The sequence below is a fragment of the Poecile atricapillus genome, chromosome 1, assembly GCF_030490865.1.
Source record: "Poecile atricapillus isolate bPoeAtr1 chromosome 1, bPoeAtr1.hap1, whole genome shotgun sequence".
NCBI classification, from domain to species: Eukaryota; Metazoa; Chordata; class Aves; order Passeriformes; family Paridae; genus Poecile; species Poecile atricapillus.
The window spans coordinates 150,411,661-150,439,036 of record NC_081249.1 but is presented as its reverse complement, the minus strand read 5'-3'; the positions used below and the strand labels follow the sequence as shown (position 1 = coordinate 150,439,036).

At 38.2% G+C, this 27,376-nt stretch overlaps 2 protein-coding genes across 4 annotated transcripts in view; one reads left to right on the top strand and one right to left on the bottom strand.

Annotated features, from left to right (window-relative positions):
- The first annotated feature begins 4,108 nt into the window (after positions 1–4,108).
- FAM98B (family with sequence similarity 98 member B) lies at positions 4,109–21,256 on the top strand. Its single transcript, XM_058861278.1, has 8 exons — positions 4,109–4,265; positions 5,057–5,205; positions 5,988–6,122; positions 6,835–7,013; positions 13,524–13,604; positions 13,985–14,101; positions 16,496–16,663; positions 18,049–21,256. Exons 1-8 carry the CDS (start codon positions 4,201–4,203, stop codon positions 18,421–18,423), a joined length of 1,269 nt encoding a protein of 422 aa, XP_058717261.1. The 5' UTR covers positions 4,109–4,200; the 3' UTR covers positions 18,424–21,256.
- Positions 21,257–22,330: 1,074 nt separating this feature from the next.
- RASGRP1 (RAS guanyl releasing protein 1) overlaps positions 22,331–27,376 on the bottom strand; it is a 37,406-nt gene continuing 32,360 nt past the window's right edge. For all 3 annotated transcript variants that reach the window (XM_058856172.1, XM_058856162.1, XM_058856177.1), the window contains exons 16-17: positions 26,662–27,035; positions 22,331–25,260 (exon numbers count right to left, since the gene is read on the bottom strand). In XM_058856172.1, coding sequence (XP_058712155.1) covers positions 25,126–25,260; positions 26,662–27,035 — 509 coding nt within the window. In that variant the 3' untranslated portion in view covers positions 22,331–25,125. The remainder of the gene's footprint in view (positions 25,261–26,661; positions 27,036–27,376) is intronic.

The following is a 27,376-nucleotide window of genomic DNA, read 5'->3' as shown; positions in this document are numbered from 1 at the left end:
TGCCACAAGAAAGTCATTTGGGAGCAGTCCGTTTTCAAGGAACTGATCTTTGTATTCTGCTGAATTTATTATTGTGCATAGTTTCTTGAAATAATTCATTCTGGACTGAAAAGTTTGATGTCACTGCTTCAGGTGGCTTGATTTGGTCTGGAAGATGTTAGAAGGGATTTCTAAATCAAATATTTATGAAGGGATGTCAAGTTCAATTTCAGAAAGATAGTAAATGGATGGGCAGGATTGTTGTAGCTAGTGGAAATTTGTTCAGGTTCAGTGACATTGATATCACATCATTCACATTGCAAATACTTCATTTGTGAGACTGATGTAATTAAAATATATAGATCAATGTCAACTTGCAGTCTGATTCCACAATGATGTAATGAGGTTCATACTGCCTGGGGTGGCTACTCCTAAATCATCCTTAAAGATAAGAACAAGCTTATGAAAGGATTAAAAGCAATTTAACGTTAGCTTTTAAACAAGCAAGCTATACTTGTTTAAACGACAGCAAGTCCGATGAACAGAACCTATTTTTTTAAATAGGGTAAAAGAATCATTAGCACGTTTTTACAGAAGGAGGCTGACAGACTTATTCTGGACTAAGTTAAACTGATAAAAAAATCTGTGTAAAGAAGCTATTTCATTGTAACAAGTAAACCTGTTATTGATGTATTTTCAACTCAATAGAAGCTTCTTCTATCAAGCTAAGTATGCACAGAGTGCTGTCTTTTCTCAGTCATTTTCAAACTGTGCACACACAGTACAACATTGCACGTAGGCGAGCTTGGATTAGAGGAAAGCATTTATCATGTAGTACGTTCAACTCCTTCTCCACTCCTATGATCCCCTCTAGTGGTCAATTAATTGTCTGCTAAATGTTTCTTGGTACTACAAATTACTTGTACCTCTCCTGCACTAAAACGGTGTCTGGCTCCATTCTGTTTGAATTCAGGAGACCTCATTTTTTATTCCTGTGCTGCATATGAGAAGGACAAAGCAATGAATCTTTTGAAATGTGCAGCTGATGCATCTGTGGGCAGCTTTATTTTCCCTTCTAGAAGCAGATAGATTGTGCCCACTACATAGAAGCCAAAGCTGTCTCTGTTGGCAGTGCAGAGCAGGAGGTGATGGCCCTGCTGCAGGAGTAAGCAGGACCCTTCCACCCCATTCTTGCCATTAGGCTGTCTGAGAATGCCCATTGCAAGCCTGGCAGCAGGAACGCTTCTTAAGCGGTTTTGCACAGCGTAACAATTTGTGACTTTTCATATTCATACAAGTAAATGCTTGAGGTTTACCTACCTCAACAGAAAACTGAGTCATGTAATTTGTTTTTTAGTAAGATTACAGGCAACTTGTAATTGTAGATTTCATACGAATTGGCAGAAGACCTTTCTCCAAAATTCCCATCTTCATCTTGCTGTGCCAACAGACACAGCTGCCATTTTGTGTCAGTTCAAGCTGATTCAGGTCAGTGCTGATCCAGTGCCATCTTCATTTTCTAGCCTTAGCTGTGCACATCCATTTCTTCTTTGTGCTAGCACCAAGAATTCTCTCACTGCTGAGGGAGATGGCTAACTGGCACTCCAGTGAAAAAGAAACTCTGACAAAAGCTGCAAAGCTCTAGGGCACTGGTGACCAGGCTAGAGTGACATAGACCTTCTGTTGGAAGCTAATGGTAGTGGAGTGCCAAGACCTCTTCTTTTGATGTTCTCACTTGTGTGCTTGTGGTTTTATGTTTGTGTTTGTATGTTGCAAAGGGCATGGGGCAAAGGCAAAGCCCATGCCCATGGGCTTAGATGATTACAGAACATGTTTTAGCCAGTGTTCTCATGATTCCTTTTCCCTTTCCCAGAGATGGGAAACTCATTTATGAACATGGAGAAAGCTGTGGCCTGCATGAAGGGTATTATAAGTATATAATCACAGCCAAAATCATCTTTCAATTGTGGGTATCAAGAGACAGTTTGGGAAATTCAAACGTGTTCTCCCTCATACACAGAACATCTCTAATGTACAGAAAAGTTAAAATTTTTCAAGAATGCCCTGTGCAATTAAAACAGGGACTGATGCACACGCTTGGCTACACTTGCTTATATATGTATATAAGAAATGCTATCAAAAAGCAGTGGGAGAAATTACTAATTTAGGTACTTTCCTGTAACATAAATTAGCAAAATACTTTTATTAGGAATATTTACAGAGAGACCCACTGCTGCCACCTACTTGTACCACACAGTATCTCTTAAACTGCTAGGTTTCTTTTTAGTTTTTACAATGTTATGCTAGTTTCACTTCCAGTTGTTCCCAGTTCTTTTTCTTAGCCTGCATTGTTGACTGATATGAAAACTTACCAGTTTTGGAGAACAACTGTACAGTGATGAATCACTCTGGGTGGCATAGAGATACAGCTTTAAAAAACAAAAGAGAACTGGCTATTTCTGTCCAGTTCTGCGTATCTTGTTTCCTCACTCTACTACCTGGATGCCAATGCTTAAAAAGGAGCAAGAGTTTATGTTCTGAATCTTTGCTCTCAGATGTGTGCTCCTTCATTTAGCGAAATTATGTTAGCCCATTTAAAACAAAAGTTTTAAAGAACAAAGTTCAGTCATATGGTACATGAGTTGAGAGCTGTGAAAGAGATCACTGAGGTACTGGCACTGATGTACACATGTGGTCAACATAAGTGTGTCAGCCTTCAGGATGCTCTTCCTTCCCCTGACTGCCATAAACACTGTTTTTAATTTCTAGATTTCTGTCTGTGGGTGTGGGAGGATGTCATAGCTGTCCTGATTCCCACCTTTTAAAGCTTAGCACTCAATAAAGCCACGTCTTCTGTTAAATAGAAATAATTCAAAATAGTTGCTTCAAAAATTGTGGAAATTTCATGCATTAAAGACATCTATGCTGTAATTACTTTCATCCGATTGTATGCCTTTCTGGTCTTCATCACTTCAGTCACTGGATTTTCTGAAGGTCCATAAAAGAAAACTGGTTTGAAAAGGTCAAAAGGGCTGTTGTGGTTTTACACCACCTGGCAGCTACACAACATGCAACCATTCACTTGCTCCCCCACCTGTGGCTGGGGAGAGAATCCAAAAAATGGGAACACAGGTTAAGAAGTAAAGAACCAAGGCTAGAAAACTTGTGGGTTGAGGTAAAAAACAGTTTGATACATAAAAGCAGAAGTCGTGCATGCAAGCAATGCAAAACAAAGAATTAATTCACTGCTTCCCATGAGCTGCCTGGGAGTGTTCAGCCATCCCCAGGAGAAGAGTTACTTGGGAAGATAAATGCCATCACTCCAAGATGTCGCTCTCCATCCCTCCTTACTCCTATTTCCCCCAACTTTATGTATTGATCATGACGCCACATGGCCTGGAATATCCCTTTGGTAGCTGGGCTCAGCTGTCCTGGCTGTGCCCCTTCCCGGCTTCCTGTGTACCACCAGTCCCTTCACAGCGTGGGGTACTGTGAGAGTGCAAGAATCAGAAAAAGCCTTGGCTCTGTGCAAGCACTGCTCAGCATAACAAAAACATCTCTGTATTATCAACTCTGCTTTCAGCACTACCCCAAAATACAGTCCCATACTATTCACAATGAACAGAGTTCACCTCAGCCAAAATCAGCACAGCAGGGCTGAAGTGGAAAATCAGGACTACAGGTGCCCCGGAGATACGGCCTGCATCATCTCAGGCAGAATTTCTCAATCTGAGAGGTCCCAGAAATAACGCAGAAGTACAGGCCTGCTTTTTTGAACCACTTTTTTGAACCCAGAGGCGGCTTCCCTGGCATGAGCCCCGTCCGGAGCCCAGAAAGGTGGCTGTGGTTGCTCCTGATCCTGTATTTCTCCGGGCGGCGGGTACGAGGTGGAGCGGGGTACGCGACTGCAGCGGGAAGGGCTTTGGGGCCAAACCGGAGCACAGCCGCAGGGCCAGGCGCCGAGCCCCGCCGGGGAGGGCTGAGGGTGCCCGGGCGCTCCCCAGCACGGTGGAAAGGCAGAGCCGGGCTATATGGAAGAGTTATCCGCAGACACAGGCCCCCCGCGGCCCCTCGGATCGGGGCCGGCCGCCGAGGGAGGGGCGGGGGCAGCCCGGGGCCTCCTCCCGGCCGGGGCTGCCGTGCGGCGGCAGCGGAACGCGGCGGCGGGCGCGGGTTGCCGAGGGCCGCTTTGAGGCGCGCACCGCGCGGCGCGGCGCCGGCATGAGGGAGCTGCCGCCGGGCCCGGGGATGGAGAGCGACATCTTGGACGCGCTGGAGGCCTTGGGGTAACGGGGGAGCAGCGGCGGCTCTCCCTGCGAGGGGCGAGGGGCCGCGGGCAGCCTCAGCCGCGGGCGAGAGGCCGGGCCGGAGGCGGGAACGAAGGGGGAGCGCGGGATCGGTGGAGGAGCGGGCCCCGCGTTGCGGCGGGCGCCGGGGGCTCGGCGGGGCCGGGCCTCGGCCGGAGCGGGGGCCGGGGGGCTCGCCCCGGTTTAGTGAGGGAGGGCAGAGGAGCGGGGCGCTCCGTGGGGTGCAGCAGCCGTGGTCGGCGGTGGGGCGGCCGCTGGAGGCTGGCGGGGCAGCGCCTCGGTCTGTGGTGCCTGCCCGCCTCCCGCGATGTGCTTCGGGTGGGACGGGACCACAACTGTGCGGAATTCAGTTTTCGGTTATGTTATTCCCACTACTCCAGGGCAGTCAGTTGTTACTGTTAGGAGGAAATTTGACTAAATGCTTGAGTTAATACTTGAGTTGTTTGCCAGGCGTATTCTGAGAAATCAAAGTCTGTTTTCACATACACATGTGAAAATGCAAGTCTGATATTTTCTGACAAACCGTTTTGTTTATAAATGACCAATAATTTTTTGGTGTGTTTAAAAAAAACCTCTGAATTATTCCTTGACGAAAGGGATGTAGAAAGATTAATTCCTCTAAGTGTAGCTACTAAGCAGCTTAGAGTAAAATAATTTGAAAACATGTATATTATGTGTGTGTTAATAAAAATGCAATAAATAATAATTCAATAATAATAAAATATGCATTAATAATATTTTTTATTACTAATGTTCATCTGTCTGTGCAGGTACACGGGTGCCCTGTTGGAGGAGGAGGCCTTGAAAAAAGCAGCAGAAAATGGGTTGTCTTCACCAGAATTTTTTGAGCTTTGCATTTGGTTAGGTTCCCAGATAAAGTCACTTTGTAATATGGAAGAAAGCATCACTGCAACAGATGGTATATGAATATTAATTTAGTATTTTCTCAGTGGATTTAGACCCATATTGTTCAGCTAATAGTGAAATTACAGTGTTGAAGTTTACAAGAAAGCTGAAAGGTAGCCAAACTCAGGCTGATATTTCTGTTTATGTGGCTCTTAGATTAAGGCCTTGTATTGTGAAGACTGTTTCAAAAGGGAGAAAGAAGGTGATTTGGGGTGGTTTTAGATACACATAAATGTTAAAAGTACATTCACACATGTGATGATGTTTTGATGGCATAAATTTGCAGTGGTGGGTATTTCTGGCTGTTGGTCCAATGCAGTGTTCCAGTCAGCACCGTGTGTGGATACGCAAAGTGCTCAGTAGTGATGCCTGATTATTTCTGTCAAGTGCTGCAGTTTGGATGAGATTTTATATTACTTACGTGTTCACCAAAAAAGCAGAGGAACTAAAACCAGTCACTGTAAATAATGGGTTCATGACTTCTGTCACTTCATCAGAAAATTAGTTACACTGACACACTGTTTAGTGACATAAACTGTTCACTTCCTTGTGATGTTCATTTGTGTTCGTGTCTTCATAGACTGCTGTAGAATTACCTCATTAAAAGCATGAGTACAAGATACTATTAGAAGGCATGTCTGCTTGTATGTAGGACTTTCCTAAGAAAATTGTTGCTGGGGGGTAGGTGGTTAATCTTTGGGCTGTTGAAAGCTGCAATGTAAGTGTACGTTAAAAAAATTAGATTGCAGTTTGATGATTCTGTAAAACCCATTAATTGTGAATTTATTTCCGTAGGTGTGAAAGATATAGAGAGCTTCCAGCTTGAAATTAGTGGCTTTCTGAGAGAAATGTCTTGTCCATATTCGTCACTGGTGTCTGGAGACATCAAAGACAGATTAAAAGAGAAAGAAGATTGTCTTAAACTCCTGCGTGAGTAATGATAATTTTCCCATTTATAATACAGTATTTTATGTGCATGCTTTATCATAACTGTACAATTTACACAGAAGAGTTCTTTATGTGTTTCTAAGTTGATGTCTACAGTCATTACATACTAGCTCAGCATGCACCAACTCACTTGTGCAAAGTGAAAAAAAGAGTAACATTAGAAAGCTGTTTTAGCAGAAACTAAAATTTATTTTTATGTAAGTATGGTGCAACCTACTGAGGCCTCCTGATCTCTCTCTTGACACAGTTCTTTCAGCTCACTGGAACTGAGACCTTGCTTCTTGTCTTTGTGAGAGGTTTCAGGGCAGCTTGAACAGAAATGCTGTACAATTTGAGGGTGCTGAAAGCAGAATAGAGAGAAACAAGGTCTAAGTTTAGGTTGGACTTGGACAAAGGAATGGCAGCAGGAACCACCATATGTGGTAGTATGAAACTAGCCAAAGAACTTGAGGTCTGGTCACAGAAGGGAGTTGAACAGTTAAATGCAGTGTGTAGACTGGAGGTAGGAAGTGGAGTGAGAGGAAATTGAAGTAAAAAAAAGGAAACATACTTACCTGTTCAGGAGAGAACTGAGAAAGTCTCCCTTCTATCATGATTATCTTATATAATGTATATATTGTAGCTGTACTGAGAATGTAGATGCATAAATACTTAAGTGTATCTAAATCTGCCATTAAGATGTTTTTCTCTTTAGTATTTCTAAGTACAGAACTTCAGGCTTTAAAGATACTGCAGAGCAAGAAAATTAAAGGCTCTCATTTGGAAAAGCACAGTGAAGTTATTCAGGAAGTGCAAGCTATTTGTGATGCACTGGGTCTGCCAAACTCCTCATCTTCTGGAATTCCTCCCTTGTTAACCAGTGTGGAACAAAAGGTATGGCCTTTTGCATCTTCTCTCTATTGCTAAACTGTAAGCACTATCTCTGTAAGCATTCATTGTAGAGTTAAGGCCCCAGCAGTCTCACCCACAAAAGTCCTATCTGACAAGTGCAAAAGCATTTTAATTCTGAAAGCCAGCTTAATGTTTTAAGTTAAACTGTTTTATGAGGTGAAGTATTTCAGCATTTCCCTGAGGTTGCAATGTACCTGATCAGAAATACTTTGCCATGCCAATTTTAGGTATAAGTTTTCCTCTTGCCCATTTCAAATGTACTGTAGCAAGCAGAAAACTTTGGGTAATAACTGATTGTGCATTTATATACCTGTAGTCATTTCTGAGATGTATTTAAAATTAATATCCAAAACTTAAATTAGTTCTTTTTAGTTTGTTAATTTCTTAATTGCAAGTGTGGATTTGTTGGTAGTATTGCGTAGTTGCAGAAGAGGATGAAAATGCCTGAATTGCCAGTATTCTGTGAATAAGCCAACTTAAGGTAGTTCTTTCTGTTGTGTCCGTCAAGGTTCTGACTCATTTCACTGATGTGATCCTTAATCTGGTTTCCTTTCTGCAGAATGTAAATAGGCTTTTGAGGTGCAGTTTATCTTCTCTGTCACACAGTTAAAAGTTTTGCTCTTCATCTGTCTCTAGTGTTAGGGGAGAGAGTGACTTGATCGCTCCTTAAGGGTAGAATAAAAACTCCTTCTGATGCTTTGAATTTAATAGTTTTACATGATTGTGCTTGTTTTTTTCTTTCTTCCTCATCAACCAGTGGGCAGTTGAACATTCAGAGATTTTGGGGAGAGGGCCTGTTACTTGCATGATTTTCTTACATCTGTCTTCAGTGTGACAAAACAAAACCTTTAATACATTAATTTATAAAAGACATCACCCAGGTGCAAATGGAACTGCCTGTTCCTACACTATAGCTGTGCTTGATCTATTTTGTTCTACGGAAATCTTTACATTCAGGAAATGTTTTTGAAGGCATGAAGAAACAATTGTAGCACTGTTCTGGGAAGGAAAATGTCAGAGCTGATAACTAATGGCCTTATTCTGCTGATCTCCCTCTGTGAGTGTTAGCTGTGTTTACATCCATGAGTGTTTATAGGCTGCCACCATGGCCAGGGGCCTCCCCTGCTCAATTCCTTGCTTCACTGCTCAGGTACAGATTTAATCCCATTAGAGGGAGAGGACTCCGGTTCTGCAGTTGTGGGACAGCAAGACCAGACCTGGAGCACATATCACACATAGTGATACTAGAACATTTTCTCTGAATTGTTAGATACCTTCTGCAAAGTCCAACATTTCCTATCACACAGCATCACAGGCTTGAATTGTGCATAGTGTTGCCATCCCAGTTTGTATAAACTGTTACACTTTCAGAAATGCTAAAATGAGCAGGATCTTCAATGTGTTTTATCTTTGGTTTTGGTTAGGGTTTGGTTTTTTTAATAGTGCTGCTTGGACTATTTTCCAATAGTTTTCAAGTCTATCAGTTCCACGGTGGTTATACTACTTGTACTCACTTCAGAGTGTAGAAAGGTGGCAAATCTAGTTTGTTCATCTTCTGTGACTCCAGATTAATGGTGTAATTCATTCTCTGTGTGTTTCATCCCTTATAAACAAAGGATTTTTTTCTTACCTCACAGGAGATTTTGTAGAAGGTCTGCTATGTGTTTACTTGTCCTTCATCCATTACTTTAATATAGGACAAATTTGGAGTTATTTTGGTAGTTGACAAAGTTAGAGACTTACACTTGTAGGTATAGCTGCTTTAGAAAGGTGGTGCCACCAATTAAAGTTCATTGGCTTTGTAAACATTTTTTTTTAACAGCACCGTTTTGTTACCTTTTTTTATATGCTCACAGAAATGCACTTGAAATGATCCATTTACTTTTCCAAATATTTATTTTGCTTTTGATTTAATTAGATTCTGCATAAAATTGCACTGTTGATGTTTAGTATTATATCATTCATAATACAGACTACATACTGATCTAGTATTTTTGCTTAGTGTATCTGTGAATGTATCTGCACCATTTCAACATGTCTACTCTTTGTCTCTGTCTAGCATCTTCAGCATTGTCAGTAGCTGTGGGAGTAGTTCTGAGAATAGTTTGGCTGTGCAGCAGCAACCTACCAAAGGCCAGATCACACACTGTATTTTGGTATGGAATATTAGAACATATATTGTTTCAAGTGATTTTCCAATTTATTTAAAAGACTAGTATAAAATCAGGATTGCTTTCTTCATTCAAAATGAGTTTTATAGTAGCTCAAACTTTGAATGTACAATCATAACAAGTATTTTTTGTATCTCCTGTAATTACCTAGGGTAGTGGTTATCAATATACCTAAGAAAATGAGAGAAAAATAGACAGTATTACAGCTTTCTACCACTAAGTGTATCTTATTATATACTACTGAAAAACTAATAGTAATTTTTCAGTTGTTCAAGATGCTGTTCGCTTGTATATTTACAAAGGGGGAATCTATAAGTCAATCTGAAATTTAGTTCCAAGACCTCCATAAACTCTAAATGAACATTCTGAGAGATTCAGCAAAGTTCACACAGTTCACAGTGTTGTGCTTTGTAACTAGTGCTTACATCTGGCTGTTTTCCAATCAAGATAGTGTGAGTTTCACACCTAATTAAAAAGTGCCATTCTAATGCTGTTTATTTGAAAAAAACTTTTAATGTGATATTATTCAGTAGACTTCTGAACATTTTTTGCCCACATTATTAAAAGTTCTCCACTACTTTTCACATATCAGTTGAATGAATAGAAACTACAAAGGGCTTCTGAACAAACTAAGTCAAAATTAAACTAACATAACACTTAAGTTAAATATAAGTAGAATTTTTTTTTTTAATTATTTGGGTATGCATCCTAGAATTTATTAATATTTAAATTAGTGTGTTTCATTTAACTGTTCATCTGTAGTAATTTTACAGATGTAACGGTGCCTGGACAGTAAGTAACTGCAGGGAACAAGACTGAAGAGTTGTCCTCTTCACCAGACATGAGGGCCAAACAGAAATGTATTTAAGGTTAGATAAACACTGAATTTATCTTCAGGTATATGAAAGAGACGCTTACAAATATTTTGTGCTTAATATTTTAGGTGATCTCTCTGCAAATGTACAGGACACCTTATGACTAATTAAGGCAACATTCTTTCCTCAGTGTTGCTATTTTCAATTAATAATTGCTATTTTTAATTAATTAAATTAATAACCTTTCTGCAGGTCAGGTTTTTTCAAAATCCAGAAAAACCCTGGAGGTGCATACATATATATGATGTTTTTCTGTGCAAAAGGTGTTAAATGTAAAAATGACTGCTCTATTTTGACAGAAGATGAGGATATTTAATAAATACATTGAAGATGATAATGAAATGTGAGCTAATTTTTTTTTCATTAGTACAAAATAACAAAACAAATGAGAAATGTCATGTTAATAAAGATACACTTTATTTGGTAACAGAGTAACTATTTATTTTTATGTAGTATATTTGAATTTGGTATTTCTGTCTCAAGCAGATCCAACAGCTTATTTTTTTTATTTTCTATTTAGAGAGTATGTGAGCTCCCAAAGCAATCCCATAAATTTTTAGTGTTACCAAGGTCATTGATTACACAGTATGTCAAATATATTTGTCCACATCTAGTTTTAATTATTTGATTTGCTTTTTACACCTGAATGTGTAAAAATGTTAGGATGATTTGGCTATTACAATTTGGTTTATGTTTCTTTGAGTATTTTTTCACTGCTCTTTTATCTGGGCACTGCATTTGATTTTGTTCCCACTTACATGTGCAGACTTCTTTCTGGGTTGTGGTGGGTTTTTAAACTCCTGCATACCCTTCTCAATCCAGGGCAGCTATCATGTGTGGGAATATGGATTGTAGCATAGATTCTCACTTCAGTTGTGTTCTTGTCCTGTGGCAGACTATTGTGTGTCAGAGCTCCTGTGCCCATACCTCTGTCATCTGTCATGGCTGGACAATGCATTCTGCAGCTGTAAGGCAGCTCGGTTTATTCCACCATTATAGCTGTAGGATTTCCCCATGAGCCCTGCTGATGGGAGTGAGCAGTAAGTGGAGATTCACTAATCTGAATATGACTTTACAGTGTGTCAAAAGCATAGACCAGTTCATCAGTGAAGAGATTCCTCCTTAACTGTTACTGATTAGTAAAGCTGTGCTGGATAAAAATTACATAGGTATTGTCTTTAACTTGGAATGAAGACATTGCAGAAATTTGGGGGCAGTTTCTAAGTCAGTAAAGGATTGTTTCATTTAGCTGTTTATGTTTTTTCTAGTTCTGATTTGCATTGATTGTCTTCCTTAATTGTTCTCTCTAAACTTCCTTTCACTTTTCAGTTCATGGAAATCAGGAGTATGCAGCAGTGATTGACTTGTGATGGCAGAATGTGTGGGTTGTATGTGGAGCCCAGTGTTGTGTTTACCTCTTAGTTGTCCTTGCAGCTGCAAACTTAAAATAATTCTAATCTCTAGGTAGTATCCAGCATCACTGGTTTTCAGATCTTCTTTCACACTCTAACTGTAAATTACATTGAGGATTTTTCAATTTGTTGTATTGGATTTTGTTTCAGCATCTGGTCTCATTTTGATAGACTCTTCCTTTCAACCTTTGAGGTACTAGTTCTGACCTCAGGAGTAGACACCTCTTGCCCAATGGCATTTTAATTCTTCTGCTGTTCATTCCTTCTTCTATACTAATTACTGATCTATTCATCTCTTGCTATTATACTGATCTTATTCTATTGCTGATTATAAACTTTATATTTTGATTCTTCAAACATTTATTTAAATTTAAACATAGTTTGTGCTTAGGTACGTTTGCATTTTGGAGTGGAATATGGCACTGTGTACATGCTTCAGTAAAAAAACTGGCTACATTCAGAAGACAGACAGCCTTGGAGTGCTTTTTGTAAAGAAAAATATTATAGAGAAGGAAGAATTATCAGAGAAAGAGGAGTGTTGGGATCAATGTGGTACATGGAACTGAACTTTACCCTTTGCTGTAACCTCTTTTGATACGAATGGAATACAAGGAGAATTACAATAATTAGATTGCCACTTTTCAGGTACTACTGGGCTGTCTTTTCTGATAGAGTCAAAACAGTGTTTTTCCTTAATTTGTTTACTGCACAATATATTTACCTCATATTTTTTCTGGGATAATACATTATTAACCTGCCAGAATGCTGTCCAGCAGTGATGTAAAAAGAACAAGATCCATGCACCTCGGTTTTCACACAGAATTTGAGATCAGAATTTTTCTTCGTATATGCCAAATAAAATTGAGATAATTTTAAAAATCCTGACATATGAGGGTTCATTTTCTAAGTATTTCTTTTAACAGTTAACTAGGTTCTCTAGAATTTTATTTTTGACTTCTGGGATTTTTTTCATAGCAATCAGTAGAGATGATATTTCTGTAACATGTGAAGCTCAAAACTGAGCCTTTATGACAAGCGTAATGTAAACGCCTGTTGCCCACCTGAAGTCTTACAATACTTGCAAATTGATCTGATGGCTGTCTCCAGTTACAGGTTTTACTGTAGATCATGGACTAATTTAATCCTTCCTTTGATATATAAAAGAAAAGTATCTCTAGTTTTACTCATTTTGATTGGTTCCCCATGGTTATTTACTAAACCAAATGAAGATGTAGTTCTCTCCATCAGACTGTACAAAACTTGGAGGAACATTAATATGCATGCTGTCAACTCCAGCTGAAAAATCAGTTGGATTGTGTTCAAGTTATGTACAAGAGTTGTGGGCATTCATGGTAGTGATTTTAGATGAGCTTTGCTAAAGGAAGTTCACTCAAGAAGAGGAGGTAGAGGTTTCTTGTAATGAGAAGGGAGAACACAGTGGTTTGGAAGGTAGAGCATATTTCTTTTCTAATTACTTAGAACTAGTGGAAGAAGGATAAGCAGATTTGATTTGGAGTGAATGCAAAAGTTTTAAACATAATGTTAGCTGGAACCAATTACAGGATTAGAATAAAATTAATGAGAGTGAATGACTGCATAACTATCATATCTCCTACCTTTCTTAACAGCACCCATCACCAGATTTTTTTGTAGCCCAGTGTAACATTTGGCAACAGAACTCCAAACTTCCAATTGTTGTAGTTACAACACTTAGTAGTTTCTGAAATGAGTAATTTAGCTAGCCCTACTTTCTGTATGCACTTGATAAATTTGCTATATAACTGTTGTTCTGTTAATGGGAGCAGAAGTGATGTGCCATAAAATACCTTTTTGTAGAGGCTGGTCATCTTATAAAAGGATTCAGGAAATCTTTTTATAGTGGATCTTAAGAAGATGTGTATGTGTTTTCATGGGTCTGCTAAACTGAATGTGCTGTGTTTGATCCTCTGAGTAGCAAAATGAGATTGTAACAAATTTTGCTGAAATAAATCTAAATATCATTTGTATTCTGAGATGTATGTGGTTTTTTTTCAGATAAAGGACATTCTCTCAAAAGTTAAAAATAACCATGTGGGGAAATCACTGCTAACAAAACCTCTGAACTCTGACCAAGTGGTAAAGAAAAGTTTCTCCATTTCTCTTCAGTATTTAACAAGATGGTCAAAATAAGTGCATATGGCTTCATTTAACTTTGCCTTTTTACTGTCACTGTTCTATTGCTGAATATTAATACTAAAATTCAATTGCTAAATACTAACAGTGATAATCAGATACTTCCAGAATTGACATTATAAAACAGACCTTGTGTTGATTCATCCATTGTTCACTTTCAAATCATTTTTACACACATCCTACTGTAGCATTACATAGATGCTATGTGGTTTATAGTGATCTCCTTGGGATAGACATCTTAGTTGATGGATGGGGCTAACTTTCAATTGAGTTTTATAACTTTATGTATTTGACTGTTTGAATTTCTTATTGTAACACTGCAGGAAAGATTGGAAAAAATCAATGATGCTCTTTGCAGTGAGTACGAGTGTCGACGGCGGATGTTGATGAAGAGGCTTGATGTGACTGTGCAGTCTTTTGGCTGGTCTGATAGAGCAAAGGTAAACCTGATGTATTTTTTGCTTCCTGTAGGTGGGAGTCTGCTACTGTTCCCCAATTCTTCCTACAGAATATGCACACCATGTAAATACACAAATATGCTTCCATCACTGTTATCTTTTTGCCAGCCTATTTCTCATGTCAGGTTTGAATATCCAAATCCTAGGCATTGAGGAAGGGGATGGAATTAACCAGGTGGCACAGTCCATCCTTTGTGACTGTTTATAGCTTCACAATTAGAAATTATAGCATCCTTTGTTGGGGTTTCTCACTTTAATTAAAGTTCTCATATCCCTGTTTTCTTTTTTATATCTAACACCCTCCAATGAAGTAAACTAGGAGGGAACCTCAGGACTTCTCATGCAGATGGAAAAGTAAGACAAACACTGTGCCTTAATATAGGTTGGGTGTAAAAAATGACTGTTCATAAAGTCTGAGAGGTTACAGTGACTGCCCCCTATCTTGGATACTGTGCTCCTAGATGAACAGCTTTTCAGTTGAACAGGTTGTTTCAATAGTAGCTTGTGTGAAAAAAATCACACAATTGCTTGTAATCCTTCAGGTCACTAAAAATTCCAAAGCAATCCTCTGTATTTGTTCTGCTGGTATTGCTTTAACTGTGATAATTTCATTTGTATTATTTCCTAGAACTCTGTATATTAAAAAATACTCATTATATTTCCGAGCTGCAAATATATCTTGTTTGTATCTAAAAGATGCAAACTAAAAGCGTTGGGATACATAAAGTTTGTAATTTGATGAAGACACATGTGAGAAGCTGGAGGCAGATGTTTTTGTTCATGAGTGGCAAGATCAGCTTTCCTTCCAAAGGTTTCTGTAGAAAGCTTAAGATGGATAAATCTTAAAACTTGGAAAGCTTACCAAAGGTATGGATTGTTACAAGTCTTTGTGACATCACGATTTGTCATTGACACATGCAGAGTCAGCTTCATTAAGTTCACTAAGTCTCACTGGAAGACATGAGTCTAGGTGCTTGCTGTTCTGCACTGGAATAGCTCACTGTTTAATTTCTCAAGGGGTTGTGAATGTTTTTATGCCTCAAGAACGGAAATGGGGGGCATTTAGCTCAGAGAAGCCAGGAGATGTCCCTACTTGTATAACTTCCTTACAGCTGTACCAATACAATTATGTATCTTCAGATTTAAGGTATACTTGCACTTGATGTGACTGATGACTAACTTAAGCAGACTAAAACTTTGTCACTTGCTATTGTTCCATTCAAACAATGTGAAAAACAATGAATGCCCTTTTGAAATAGAACAATAGTTTAAAAAGATTTTTGATGATAAAGTAGTCAGATGATTCATTTTCCTGTCTTACAAAGACTGTTGATGTGAAATATATGCAGTTACAGAAATAACCAGGTTACATACTATTTCAAAATCACATACTGTTTTCAATCTTATTTTTTTCTCCCCTATTTCTCTTGAAGGATGTTCATAACTTCTTTGAGAAGGTTTTCTGGATTGAAAATGTTCTAGCATTGATGTAATTTAGAGTTTTGGGGTTTTTTTTAAACAAAGAGACAAACTGTTGTCTTTTTAAAATTTAAATTGTTTGCTTGCATTTTTTCCCCACCATTAAATAGATATTGGTACATTTCTTTACTTTTGATGGTTTGTCATTTTGGGGATTTTTTTTTGTTTTTTTGTAACTTGTTCAGTCTCCAAGAGGGGTAAGTTTGTAGACTGAAATGGGTTCACAAATGATAGAGTAATTACCTAGCAAAACAGTCTTGTAAAGGTTCAGCATGTATTGTCTGGTCTAGCCAATATCAAATGTTTTATTTCACTCTGAAAGTCATTCTAGATTTTCCCAGAAAGTGTATTTATTTTTCTTTTCTGCAAAATAAATGAAACATCAAAGCATGCTTGGAAAAAATCTAATGTTGTCCCCTTCTCACTTTTTCATGGCTTGCATAAGTGTTTTGCTGCATTGATAGATTTTCAGGTTTTTTCCACAAATTTATCTTACTTTGAAGCTGCTCTGTTTTTATCACATTTAGAAGTGATCTGTTGAATATGATTATGTAAAGCTCTTGAGACAGCCGTATGGACTCCTTAAGTTTTACTCTGTAGACATGTTGGAAGGCATTAAAGAATCTGTTTGATGCCAGTGGATAGAGGAGTTTCTTTTGTACTGGTGCTAAGCTTCAGCATCAATTAAACATAATCAACAGCACTTTCTGTGAAATAGCTCGACCAACGGGAAGAGAACTGGTGATAACTGGCACTGTTTTGCAATATAGTTTGTATTTTCAGAAGCTACACCTTGTGTTCAAAGTGAAACTGACTGAGACCAGCAGGTGGTTTATAGTAAGTCTGTTAGCGTGTTTGATACCTGGCAAGTAAGTTGTGTTTGATGTTATCCTTTAGGTAAAAACAGATGAAATAGCACGGATCTATCAGCCCAAGCGCTACGCGTTGTCTCCAAAGTCAACCATTTCATTAGCTCACCTTCTTGCTGCTCGTGAGGATTTGTCCAAGATCATAAGAACAAGTAGTGGATCAACACGGGAGAAGACCGCCTGTGCTATCAACAAGGTATGCTTTTCTGGCATGTGATAAATGGACATGGGGGTTTACAGACCTGTCAGAAGGAATTCTAGAATTACACTGGTTTTGCTTGGTAATTTAATTTTTTCTATTTAAGAAAGGAAGGCTTGCAGTATTCCAGTAAACATTGCAGAAAGTCCTTTTTTAATCTTCCTAGACAGTCAGTCATGCAACAGGATGAAACAGAGTGATGTAGATGAGGGTGATAGGTGTGTCTGTGTGTAACTGACCTCTTGAGTTCAGTGGAACTGCGTACCTCATTGCTAGGATATTATTGTTTGGTTTGTAAACCCACATCTCTGGCTCATCACTGTGTTATAAATCATAAAAGTTTCTGTAGAAATGTCATTTTGCTGCAAAGTAAAATTTTGGCTGCAGTAATGAATCAACATTGTGCTGCTTTCTTGTGTGTGATAAAAGCTGAAGCTTGCAAGTAGTGACATGAGTTTCACCATTCAAATGGTGACTAAACCTACTTTTATTAATCCTGGATTTAAAGATTTTTCTAATGTTTTTTGCCTCACTGAGATACCCTTTAATATGTTTTGATTCTTAACACTGAAATTTCTTAATTATTGTAGGATCTCAGAGAAAGGTGAGGTTTTTTTCTTGAGAGGACTTCAGTTGGAGTACCTGGGACTGATCAGTAAATGTTAACATTGATCACACAGAGTTTAGGAAATATGAAAGCAGCAGCAAAAAGACCTACTTGGATACATCTTTGTTCTTCAAAGATGTTTGTTTTGTTTAACTTTGTCCAGTGCAGTTTCTCTTTTCGTATGCTGAGTGATACCTGCCATAGTCAAGATGCCTTTTTTGCCTTTTCTTGGAAGTGTTACTGCAGCCTGTTGCAGGTTTTGTTTGTTCTGGGTCTTTACTGAGTGTCAGTAGTTTCTAATGTTAGGCAAACTGGTGTTCCTTTGAGAATTGCACATGAATTTGTTTTGTGCCAGCTGATTAGGTTTGAACTTGAACTTTGAAATTTAAGTAGGAGAGCCACATCATAAGGAGTCTTTTCTATATGAATATATATGTGTATTTATATGTATTATATATGAAGTATGTATATTGCTTATTGCAATACTAATACTTCAGGTGTGCAGCATTCTTCATAAAAATTTCACAAAAGTGATATGAGCCAGCTAGCTGCAGTTATTTCTGTTTCAGAGGTGAAAAATGAAAACACTGTAAGAGTTCTGCTGTGGTGTTACAAGGACAGGAGGTAGTGATTCTGCTGTCAAGCACTGCACTGAGGAGCCAAATTTCCTGAAAACAGCAGGCAGCATTTCTGTGTCCACAGGAGAAAATCCTGTGTCTCTTCAAGTTATTACTGCTATTTTTCAACTCTGAAAATGACCTGTTTTTCCATACAGGTTCTGATGGGGAGAGTCCCTGACCGTGGAGGCAGACCAACAGAGATTGAGCCACCTCCTCCTGAAATGCCTCCATGGCAGAAAAGACAAGAAGGTGGAGGAAGAGGTGGCTGGGGGGGTGGTGGTGGTGGTGGAAGGGGTAACTGGGGGGGTGGAGGGGGTAGAGGAGGAGGAGGTGGAGGTTTCAGAGGTGGTGGAAGAGGTGGGGGTGGCTTCCAGGGTGGGGGTGGCTTCCAGGGTGGGGGTGGCTTCCAAGGTGGAGGTGGCTTCCAAGGTGGAGGTGGCTTCCAAGGCGGCAGGGGAGGTTATGGTGGCAGGGGAGGCTATGGTGATCCATATGGTGGGAGAGGAGGGGGAGGATACCGAAGATACTAAAGTACTGTTAATCTTAACAGAGTAACTGGCAGAATATAGTGGTGGTGTTTACTGGTACTAGGAATTTAGGTATGTTGACTTGGGTTAGGTTAGCATTAAGTATGACCATATGAGTAATTTCATTAGTCCAACTGATGTTTTCACTGAATTCTTTTAGTTAACAGAAGTTTTATACCAAAATCTGATTACTAAAGTCCTTGTTTTTCGTACTGCTTATATTGTGTTTTTTATTATGTTATTTTATTTAAAATAAGTCTCAGAAAACTGAATAAAACCCTTTCTAAACAAACAAAAATATATTAATGGTCAGACCTCCCTAATTATTGCATGTTGCATGTCTACTCTCCTGCTTCAAAATGTTGTCTAGAAAAAACAAAGTAGGCCTAAGAACTGGATGAAACCACTTTTAAAAGACTCAAGAATGCTGCTTTCAGGCTTGTTCTCTTCATCTCATTGTTCTTCATTCACAGTTTTCATGTGGGACATGTAAACAAATTTTAATTTCAAATGTTAAAATCCTTAATGCTTTGGTCAGTTATTCAATTAGATTTGATTGTTCTTGCAGAACTTCACATTATAGTAAAATTGTGAATTAATACTCTACACTAATTAATTGAATCAGGGGGTTTTTGTGTTCGTAATGTATCAGACACTCTTTAATGGTCAGAGCATGTACTGTAAACTCATAGTTTTGATAATGTCTTATTTTCATTTTACTTGTTCATTGTTGGTGTTTCATAAAAAAAAAATATATAAATCAGATAGGGCAGAAAACCGGCAGCCATCACGTCTGGTATGAATTCATGTGTATATCCTTGTGGATCAGCTTTGAGACACAAAGTTTGAATAAGCTGAGCTTCGTAAGAATGTGACATTTCTTCTCACCTTTCTTTCTTTACCCTTGTTTAAGTTATCCTCTTCTCCCCTGCCTGCTCTCTGTTTGCAAGTCACCAACTGCCTGGCTAATAAGTTAACAAGACACCTCATGCAGAAGTTGCCTTTTCTCAGTGATTTCTTACTCTGCCAACCTACAAGAAGGCCTGTCTTGACATGGTATGGGTGCCTTCTCCCTCACATACACTGTTAGTCTAGAAGGAGTTAGCTGTCATCCCATCATGGCTGTAAATATATGTAGATGGAATTAAATTTAGAGCTGTCACTTAAAGAAGTCAGTTTCAGTTTTTAGATCTCCCATGTTGTGAGGCTGCTCCTGAGAACAGAGGTGGAAAGGGGATGATGCCCAAGTATGTTCTCATGACAGCATTTATCAGGGTCAGGTCACCACAGAGAATTCAGGAAGGCATCTGATTAACCTGGTGTGTCCAATGATTAAATAGCACAGTAAATTTGAGCCCTTGTAATTGTAGGTGTAACTGCAGGTTGAACTTCAGGATTTGATTCTGGATTTATGTTCCTTAGTTACAAGTTCTTTCTGCACAAATGTCCTATTGGTGTCCATTGGTATGCTTTAAAGATGTTTTTTATCTTCATAAACATATGTATCATGTCCTGTTTGATTGGCAACTTCATGCATTAATTTAAAGTTCTGTTCCAAATCAAATTATCTTTCAAAAGTTTTTCTCCTGTTATTTCTTCTCTCATCAGTTTGCTTGAGAATGCTGCTTCTAATGTGATAAATATGGCTTTAGCCAGGCTTTAGGGTCACAGCAGGTGCCTGACAAAAAGAAGCAGAAGTTTTGCTTGCTAGAGCATGTTAGCTGGGATGTGAAATTTGCAATAATGGCATCATGTCACCCAACTGCTAGCACTGTAGTTCCTTTGCCAGATTTTTTCTATGCTTCTTACTGACCTAAGCCTTGGCAGCCTCTGCAGTCTTTATGGAGAGACCTCTGATGGGTCACATGGGAGCACAGTACTGGGTCTCTCGATTCTGAGCTTGGTTTTTGCCTAATGTTCTGGAATAGCTCCCAAACTGATGGCACACCAAATGAGACGGCTGGCCTTGGAGTGAAGTGTTGGTCAGCAAAGGAATAGAGAGCAGTTTTTTAACAACCCAAGATTTAAGATTAAATTCTCTTTGCTCATCCCAGTGTTACTTTTTGCTACAAGTAATCAGCAGTTATCATGTGGCTTCATCAAGGAAATACACTCAGAAAAACAAACAACTTACCTATGCTTAGGGGTTTCATTAGTCTTAAGATGCAAGCTTGCAACAGTTTGGATTGTTCTAACTGCAGATGTGGATACGCCTTGGTGTTTTTACACTCATCAGTCCATCCTGTTTGTAGTAGGCAGGACAGTTTTGAATGAAGTCAGTCATCAAGTGAAGCAGGTACATGCCCACTTCAATTCTAACAGTTAAATTATTTCAGTATCATATTTCAGTTATATGTATGTAGACCATGTAAAATATGAAAATACAAATAGGCTGGAAATTTTTTAATCTGGCCATTTCTGTTTTTCTTAAGTAACTTCAAAATGTGAACCCAGTAGTTGAAAACTAAAGTAAATAGTTTTTAGTGAATAGTTAAAGTAAGCACCACCATATTTCATGGAGTTATCCTTTGCTGTCCTCTTGTCAGAATGTATGCTTTTAATTTCTCAAACAATGCAATAACACCATGGAAGTAATTGATTTAAACCTCAAGTTTTGTCTTGAAAAAAGTATTTTCAAAAATTCTGTTGTAAGCAAAAGATTTTCATCTATATGTTTGTGAACATTTTTGTGTTTATTCGCACTTAATGAATATCTAAATTAATATTGTTTTGTTTGTTGAAGAACTGAAAAAAAAGGTTGGGGATTTTTTTCAGGAATTGAGGGAGACACTTTTGTCAACAGCTGTAAACACTGAGGAATAAAGTACTGTATTTGAAATTATTTGCATCATCTGTGTGTATTGTGATTTGGATCCACTATCATATGTTCCTCCTTTGTTTGTAAGAAAGAATTCCTGCTGGTGATTTACAATAGTGATGAAACTTACTTTTTTATGGTAATGAAAATAACATGTATTTTGACCAAAAGAAGGCATTAGATAACTTTATAGAAAAATTTCAACAGGCAAGATGTGTCACAAGTCTGGGATTTTGTCCGGGATTACTAAGGAATCTCAGTTACATTTTATCTTACTGAAAGAAATTTAAAAGTGTAGTGATCTGTATGATCACTGCTTTTGTCTTTATGTAAACTAAGGAAATACCCTCCAATTACTTCTCAAGTTTTATTTTACTACTTTCTATAATCATGAATAAAACCACAACTTGTTTTGGGTGAGACTGTAGAGCAGATTTGCCATATAAATAGGAGTTTCACCTCTTGTTATCTTCCCTAACATGATTGAAGAATGTGATGTCCATTTCCCCATATAAAAATCAATGTAGGATATGGTATTTGGAGATTTATTCCAAGGTAAATAGCAAGTCTTTAGGGTGCTACAGTTCTGCCTGTGCAATAGGCAGCATTAGCAGGCACAACAGAAGCCTTGCTTAAACTTGGCTACTGTGCTGTGAAATCGTTTCAAAATTAGCATTCCTAACAAAAGTGAGAGACTACGATAATAAAGACTGGTGCTTTGTAATACTTGAAATAGTGAGTAGCAACACAGTGCTACTAAAATACCAAACAAATAATCTGCAAATACCTAGCTTCCTGACTTTCCCCAGGCACCATTCCAAGGCTCAGAGAAGGTGAAGCTGGTCTAGAGACTTGGTACTAGGTTAAGGCTGCAGAAGGGTCTCAGATGACTGTCAAGGAAGATGAATATAGGTTGTATAGATTTCTCTGAGATACAGAATCAGACGCATGAAATGCAATTTTAATATTTTTTTCTATTATAAATATTAAACCAAAATCTTACAATTTATATAAAATCTTTACAATCTGTACACTTTTTCCATCTTCTCAGACAGCATTAAGCTTTTTCAAATTGCCATAGAGATCCGTCACAACAAAATAACAGATGCTGCTAGAACAAAAACATCCAAAACATACACAAAGTAACATTAAAGCAATTGTATTTAACCTGAAGACTAGCCCTGCCTTGTTAATTATATTATTCCATCTATTAACTTTTATCTTTAAACAATCAGAATTCACGCTTAAAAAATAAACAGGGAATGGTGCTTGTTCATTCTGCCTTCTTGTAAGTACAGCTAGATCTAGAGAAGGAAGAGGTATTTCCATTTAACTTAGCCATGACAAGATAAATTCCAGTATCACTGTTTGATAACATGACTTCTAAACAGCACTTTTAATTGTGTCTTTTTTTCCTAACATAAGGCAGCTTGAAGATTAACACAGAGGCAAGTGATTCTGGGTAGCATTGTCAGTTTTAACAGTTTCCTTGTTAAGGTTACGCTGTTGAGTCTTTCATGCAGGAAAAAGAAAGTCCCAAAATAAAATAATGGACTAACAGCACTTTAGGGAAGAAAAGAAAAAAAAAATGGAGGGTGGAGAGGAAATAACTGTTTGGGGCTTTGGGCAAACAGAGAACCTGAAAGTACTTAGAGAGCTCTGAAGTTATCCATGTATCAACTGACTTCTTTGAAGCAGGAAGTTTTCAGCACACTTGAAGCACTGCACACTTGTGCTGTAAGACACAGAGCCCTTCTAAATCTTTCAGACTGAACGACCAAACTTCACAGAAAAACATTAAGTTAGCACTTAGGACTGTACAATTCTGGGGTCATAACTCCCTTTGGAGTATTAGTTACCTATTTATACAGTAGCCTTTGGGCCAGCTGCTGATGTTAGGGAATTTTCCTTTTAACTAAGAGGTTTTGTTCATGATCACACTCCATCATGGTATATGTATACACACAAATTCTATTCAATTCCAGAGTTTAGACCACCAGTGAGCGGTTACCTTGGCTGTACAAGATTTATGAGTCTTAGCTGCTCCTCTGGGGTATTTTTTAAATAAGTGAAAATATATTCAACTTTTATCTTGTTTAATAGTTGTAGAAACAGACTTTTATTTGCTAAATGCCTATTAGAGATACACCTTGCTGTAGTTCCCTGAATAGAGGACAGAATCAAGAAGCTCACAGAAAATGGGTGAACCAAGTTTGCAGTTATGACATGACAGCCATTCTGATTGCTTCACTGATCAAAGTGCAATTCCATGTTACTTGTTAATAATTCAGGTTTAGTGTATGAATTAAAAAAGCTGCACAGTCTTCAGAGCTGTTTTCCTACACATTTCAGTTATTTACAGTAATGTTACAGAAAATCTACTACTACTTCTACTGTTTCCCTCCATTTATTTTTACTTATACTTGGAGTTGCAAGCACAATCCAATTTCAAAAAAAAATTTTGACTCACTAAACTGGCAATTAGTTTTAAATTAACTTTATTTATAAAGCATTCATATATTTGATAATGACTGTAAATTGTGGATGGAATGTATATTTATATACACTTTGAACACGAAGCACAAATGCTATTGTCATTGACTAAATTTCAGTCTATAATGGACCTAGTAACTTAGAAATGTTGAGCATTAAGTGGACTTTGTTTCTGATGTTTGTATGTGTGATGAGAAATACCTGATAAATACAAGGAAGTTTTATACAAATCTAAGGATACAGATTCTCTTGGAATGCAAATGCAATTTTCAAATTGGCTATTTTGACAAGTAGATTTATCAGTAACTTGAAAGACTTTTATTTTCTCTTAACAATATGTACACTTTGTATCTTTAAGTTACTTCCCTCACATCTTTTACTGTACAAAATTTACAGACATAGAAGCACACTCTCCTTGACTCTTTATGTAAAGTGCATGTGAAATCTAGGAGAGAGAAAATGGAGAAATCTTGTGAGGAGCTCTGAAATTCAGTAGCTATTGCACAGGGATTGCTGTAGAGTGTCCCTCATAACATGGCTCTGCTCAACAATGGCATCTACTTTGATGTGGGACAAATATAATCAACCTTGTCCATATCTACTGTATGGGGACAAAAAGTTACCCTTTAAGCCAAATAAGTGGAATTAAATGTTCCAAATTCATGGCAAGAACACAAAAATGGAAGCAGTATTCAATGTCAAGTCTATGTTACCTCTGTTACCTTGTTAAAGGTGTTTGAGCAGCAGAACTTCTAAAGCTCCGAAAGATGTTTAAAAAAATTGTCAGTTTATCTTAAAGTGTAAGGATCAATCAAATATCATTAGCTTAGCTACTTATTTTAACGTTCTTGTTAATTTTTTTAATTAAATGTGACCATTCACTTCATATTTTTAATTGGTTTCAGCTCCAAGAAGGAATTTTTTTTTTCTCAATATAGTACTTCTACAGTTTTACTTACTCAGCTTTATCAAACATCTGTTTCTACAAAACTGAGTTTGGGCCAAATGTGAGGTGACACAGTCTTACGAATAGCTACTTTGTCAGAACATTTGTACAGTAAGGTGTGCTGCTGGCAGCCAAGTAAGTCACAGGGAAATCAATATGGTCTTCAACATGAACAGAGACTTCAGCCACGCTCTCACTCCTTTTAAAAGCAAACCCAGAAGATACTACTTTCATTGCACAGATAATACTAAATTACTGTACAAGGTCAAAGGCATGATTTTATACGTTTGGGAATGCATGTTTAAAAGGGAAATGTGTTGAGTAAAGAGAGCATGCCTGCTTAACATCCTTCAGATTCTCTCTCCAGTTCACTTGGTAAGCAGCTTTAACACAGCCCCTCTTTCAGTCTTATATTCTTCCATTCCATAGGAGATTTTCCTCTCATCTGCTAGGAGCAGTCTCTGTGTTGCAGACTGTCAACTACATGGTTTCTTTTCTGGATTGTGAGAGATTCAATTGTTTTATGTGCCTGTTCCAGCTGGATCTTTAAACCTTCATTGTCTGCCTTTAGAATATTTCTTTCCTAAACAAACAAACAAAAGAAATAGAGAATTGTATATTATAGTGCAACTATTTGAGGACTGTCTGGTCGCATATTTAGGTTGACTGCTATAAACATAAACTGGTGTTTATGTTTATGTTTCTCATCAGAACCAGTAACTTATCTGTATATTTCCACAGTCCCTGCTCTATGCTTTGTGTATACTCTCAAAACTTTCCAGCAGCTGGTATCTGAGTCATGTCCACAACCTGCACTTATCTACCCTCCACTGTACCTCTCATAACAACAGTAGTCTGGGGAAACAACAATACAGGTCACACTTTACCACTCTACTGCTGCAGAAATTGATGCACCAGAAGTGAAGCCATTAATTTATAACATCATCTGCTGTTTAGTAATTGAGGTCAGAATCTGATGAGGGAGCAAGGGCAAGTGTAAATTACGGCACCCACGTGAATAGGACATTTTAAAGAATGCATTTTTACAAGTTACATCCATGCTTCACATCCTTACTGTATTGAATATACTGCAGACTGAAAGGGAGGTGGTTTGTACTGGAAGATTTTCTTAATAAACTGTTCATCTTTCATAAAACATGAGTTCACTTTATCAGCAGCAAGGGATATTTTGAATGTTATAGTCATCATTCAAAGATTAGATTGTGGTCCTGTTGGAGTGTTTCCATGTTGCTTCATCACAGAACAGTGATAAATACTGAGTAAAAAGTATGAAAATAAGTCTTTGTTCCTCAGTTATAGCTGGATCCATCCATTAGTTGCACTATTGGAATTGTGGTAGTCTCTTTAATCTGTCTGGAAAGGTGTTTCTGCAAACCTGAATTTGGGCCATGTTTGAGGTGACAGTCTTATGAGTAGCTGTTTTGTAAGAACACTTCAGAGTAAGCTGAGACAACTAGGCTGATGCAGGTGAAATCTACCAAGAAACATCTGTTCTGATGTGAAGCATCATGTTTTGAAATCAAAATTTCTTGGTGGTTCTTACTTCTTGGTCAGTTGAATAAAAGCAGAGCTCCCTACCCTCTCAGCCCCATATATTCTGTCACTTAGGGGAGCAGAGGCCACCAATATCAGGAGAAGATTCAGAACTCATTTTATGGACTCATTTTCTGTCCTGACTGATTGGATTATGTTCACATTCTAGAACTGGCAGGGATCAGTGTGATCATAACAACAGCTTAAAAGCCCTATACTAGCACTAAAATTGATCATTTAAGTGAAGCATTGCTGGAAGTTAAAGTGGCTAAGACTTTATGATACCATTCATGGATTGTTTAATTGCAATTAAATTGGTAGTTAATTACCCTGGAGTAAAGTGACACCTTCCCACCCAGCCACTGCCCCACACATCAACCACTTGACCCTACTGTTTTGTAAAACAGAACTTGTTCCATCACATATGTACCTGCTCAAGTTCCTGGTACGAGGGTTTACAGCTGTGATGCTCCTCCTTCATTTTCTGGCTGGAGTCCTTGTTTTCCCATTTAACAAATGCCTTTCTGCGGCCTAGAATTGGGCTTGGAAATGTGGGTGCTGGAGCTGCCTGGAGATAAGGATTTTCTGGCATCCTGTGTTCTTTCTTCTCTCTCCGCTTACGAGATACATCACCAGCCAGCAGTACAGGATCAGTCTGTGTACTTTTATGAATCACAGCTGGTTTCAGTCTCACTGAGATTTTCTGAGCTGAGGAACCCATGAGCATAATGGTTCGATCCTTGCTGTCTTCACAGTGCTCTACTACTTCACCATTAGGAAAGGTGAACGACGCTTCTTCTTGTCCTTTAAAATACATATGGTAAATTAAGGCAAGATCTTCTCCCAGAAAAGGAGAAACAGGAAGCATGGTAATTAAACATGGTTTTAATAAATAAAACATTAGTTCCTTACTGACTTTTACATTCATTGCTCTCCAAAACAGGTGTCATTAGAAGTTTCTCAATGTTGTGTCTCTTGAAACAACTCTTAGCCCTGACTCAGTAACACAAACATGGATCAGTAAGAAGAAAACAGGTGTGGCATCAAGGTCAGCTTAAGAAAACTGATACGGGTAAGAGGTAGTTATTATGTAGTGCTGCAGCCATTTCAAACACAATCACAGAGATGCACATCAGGAGAAACGG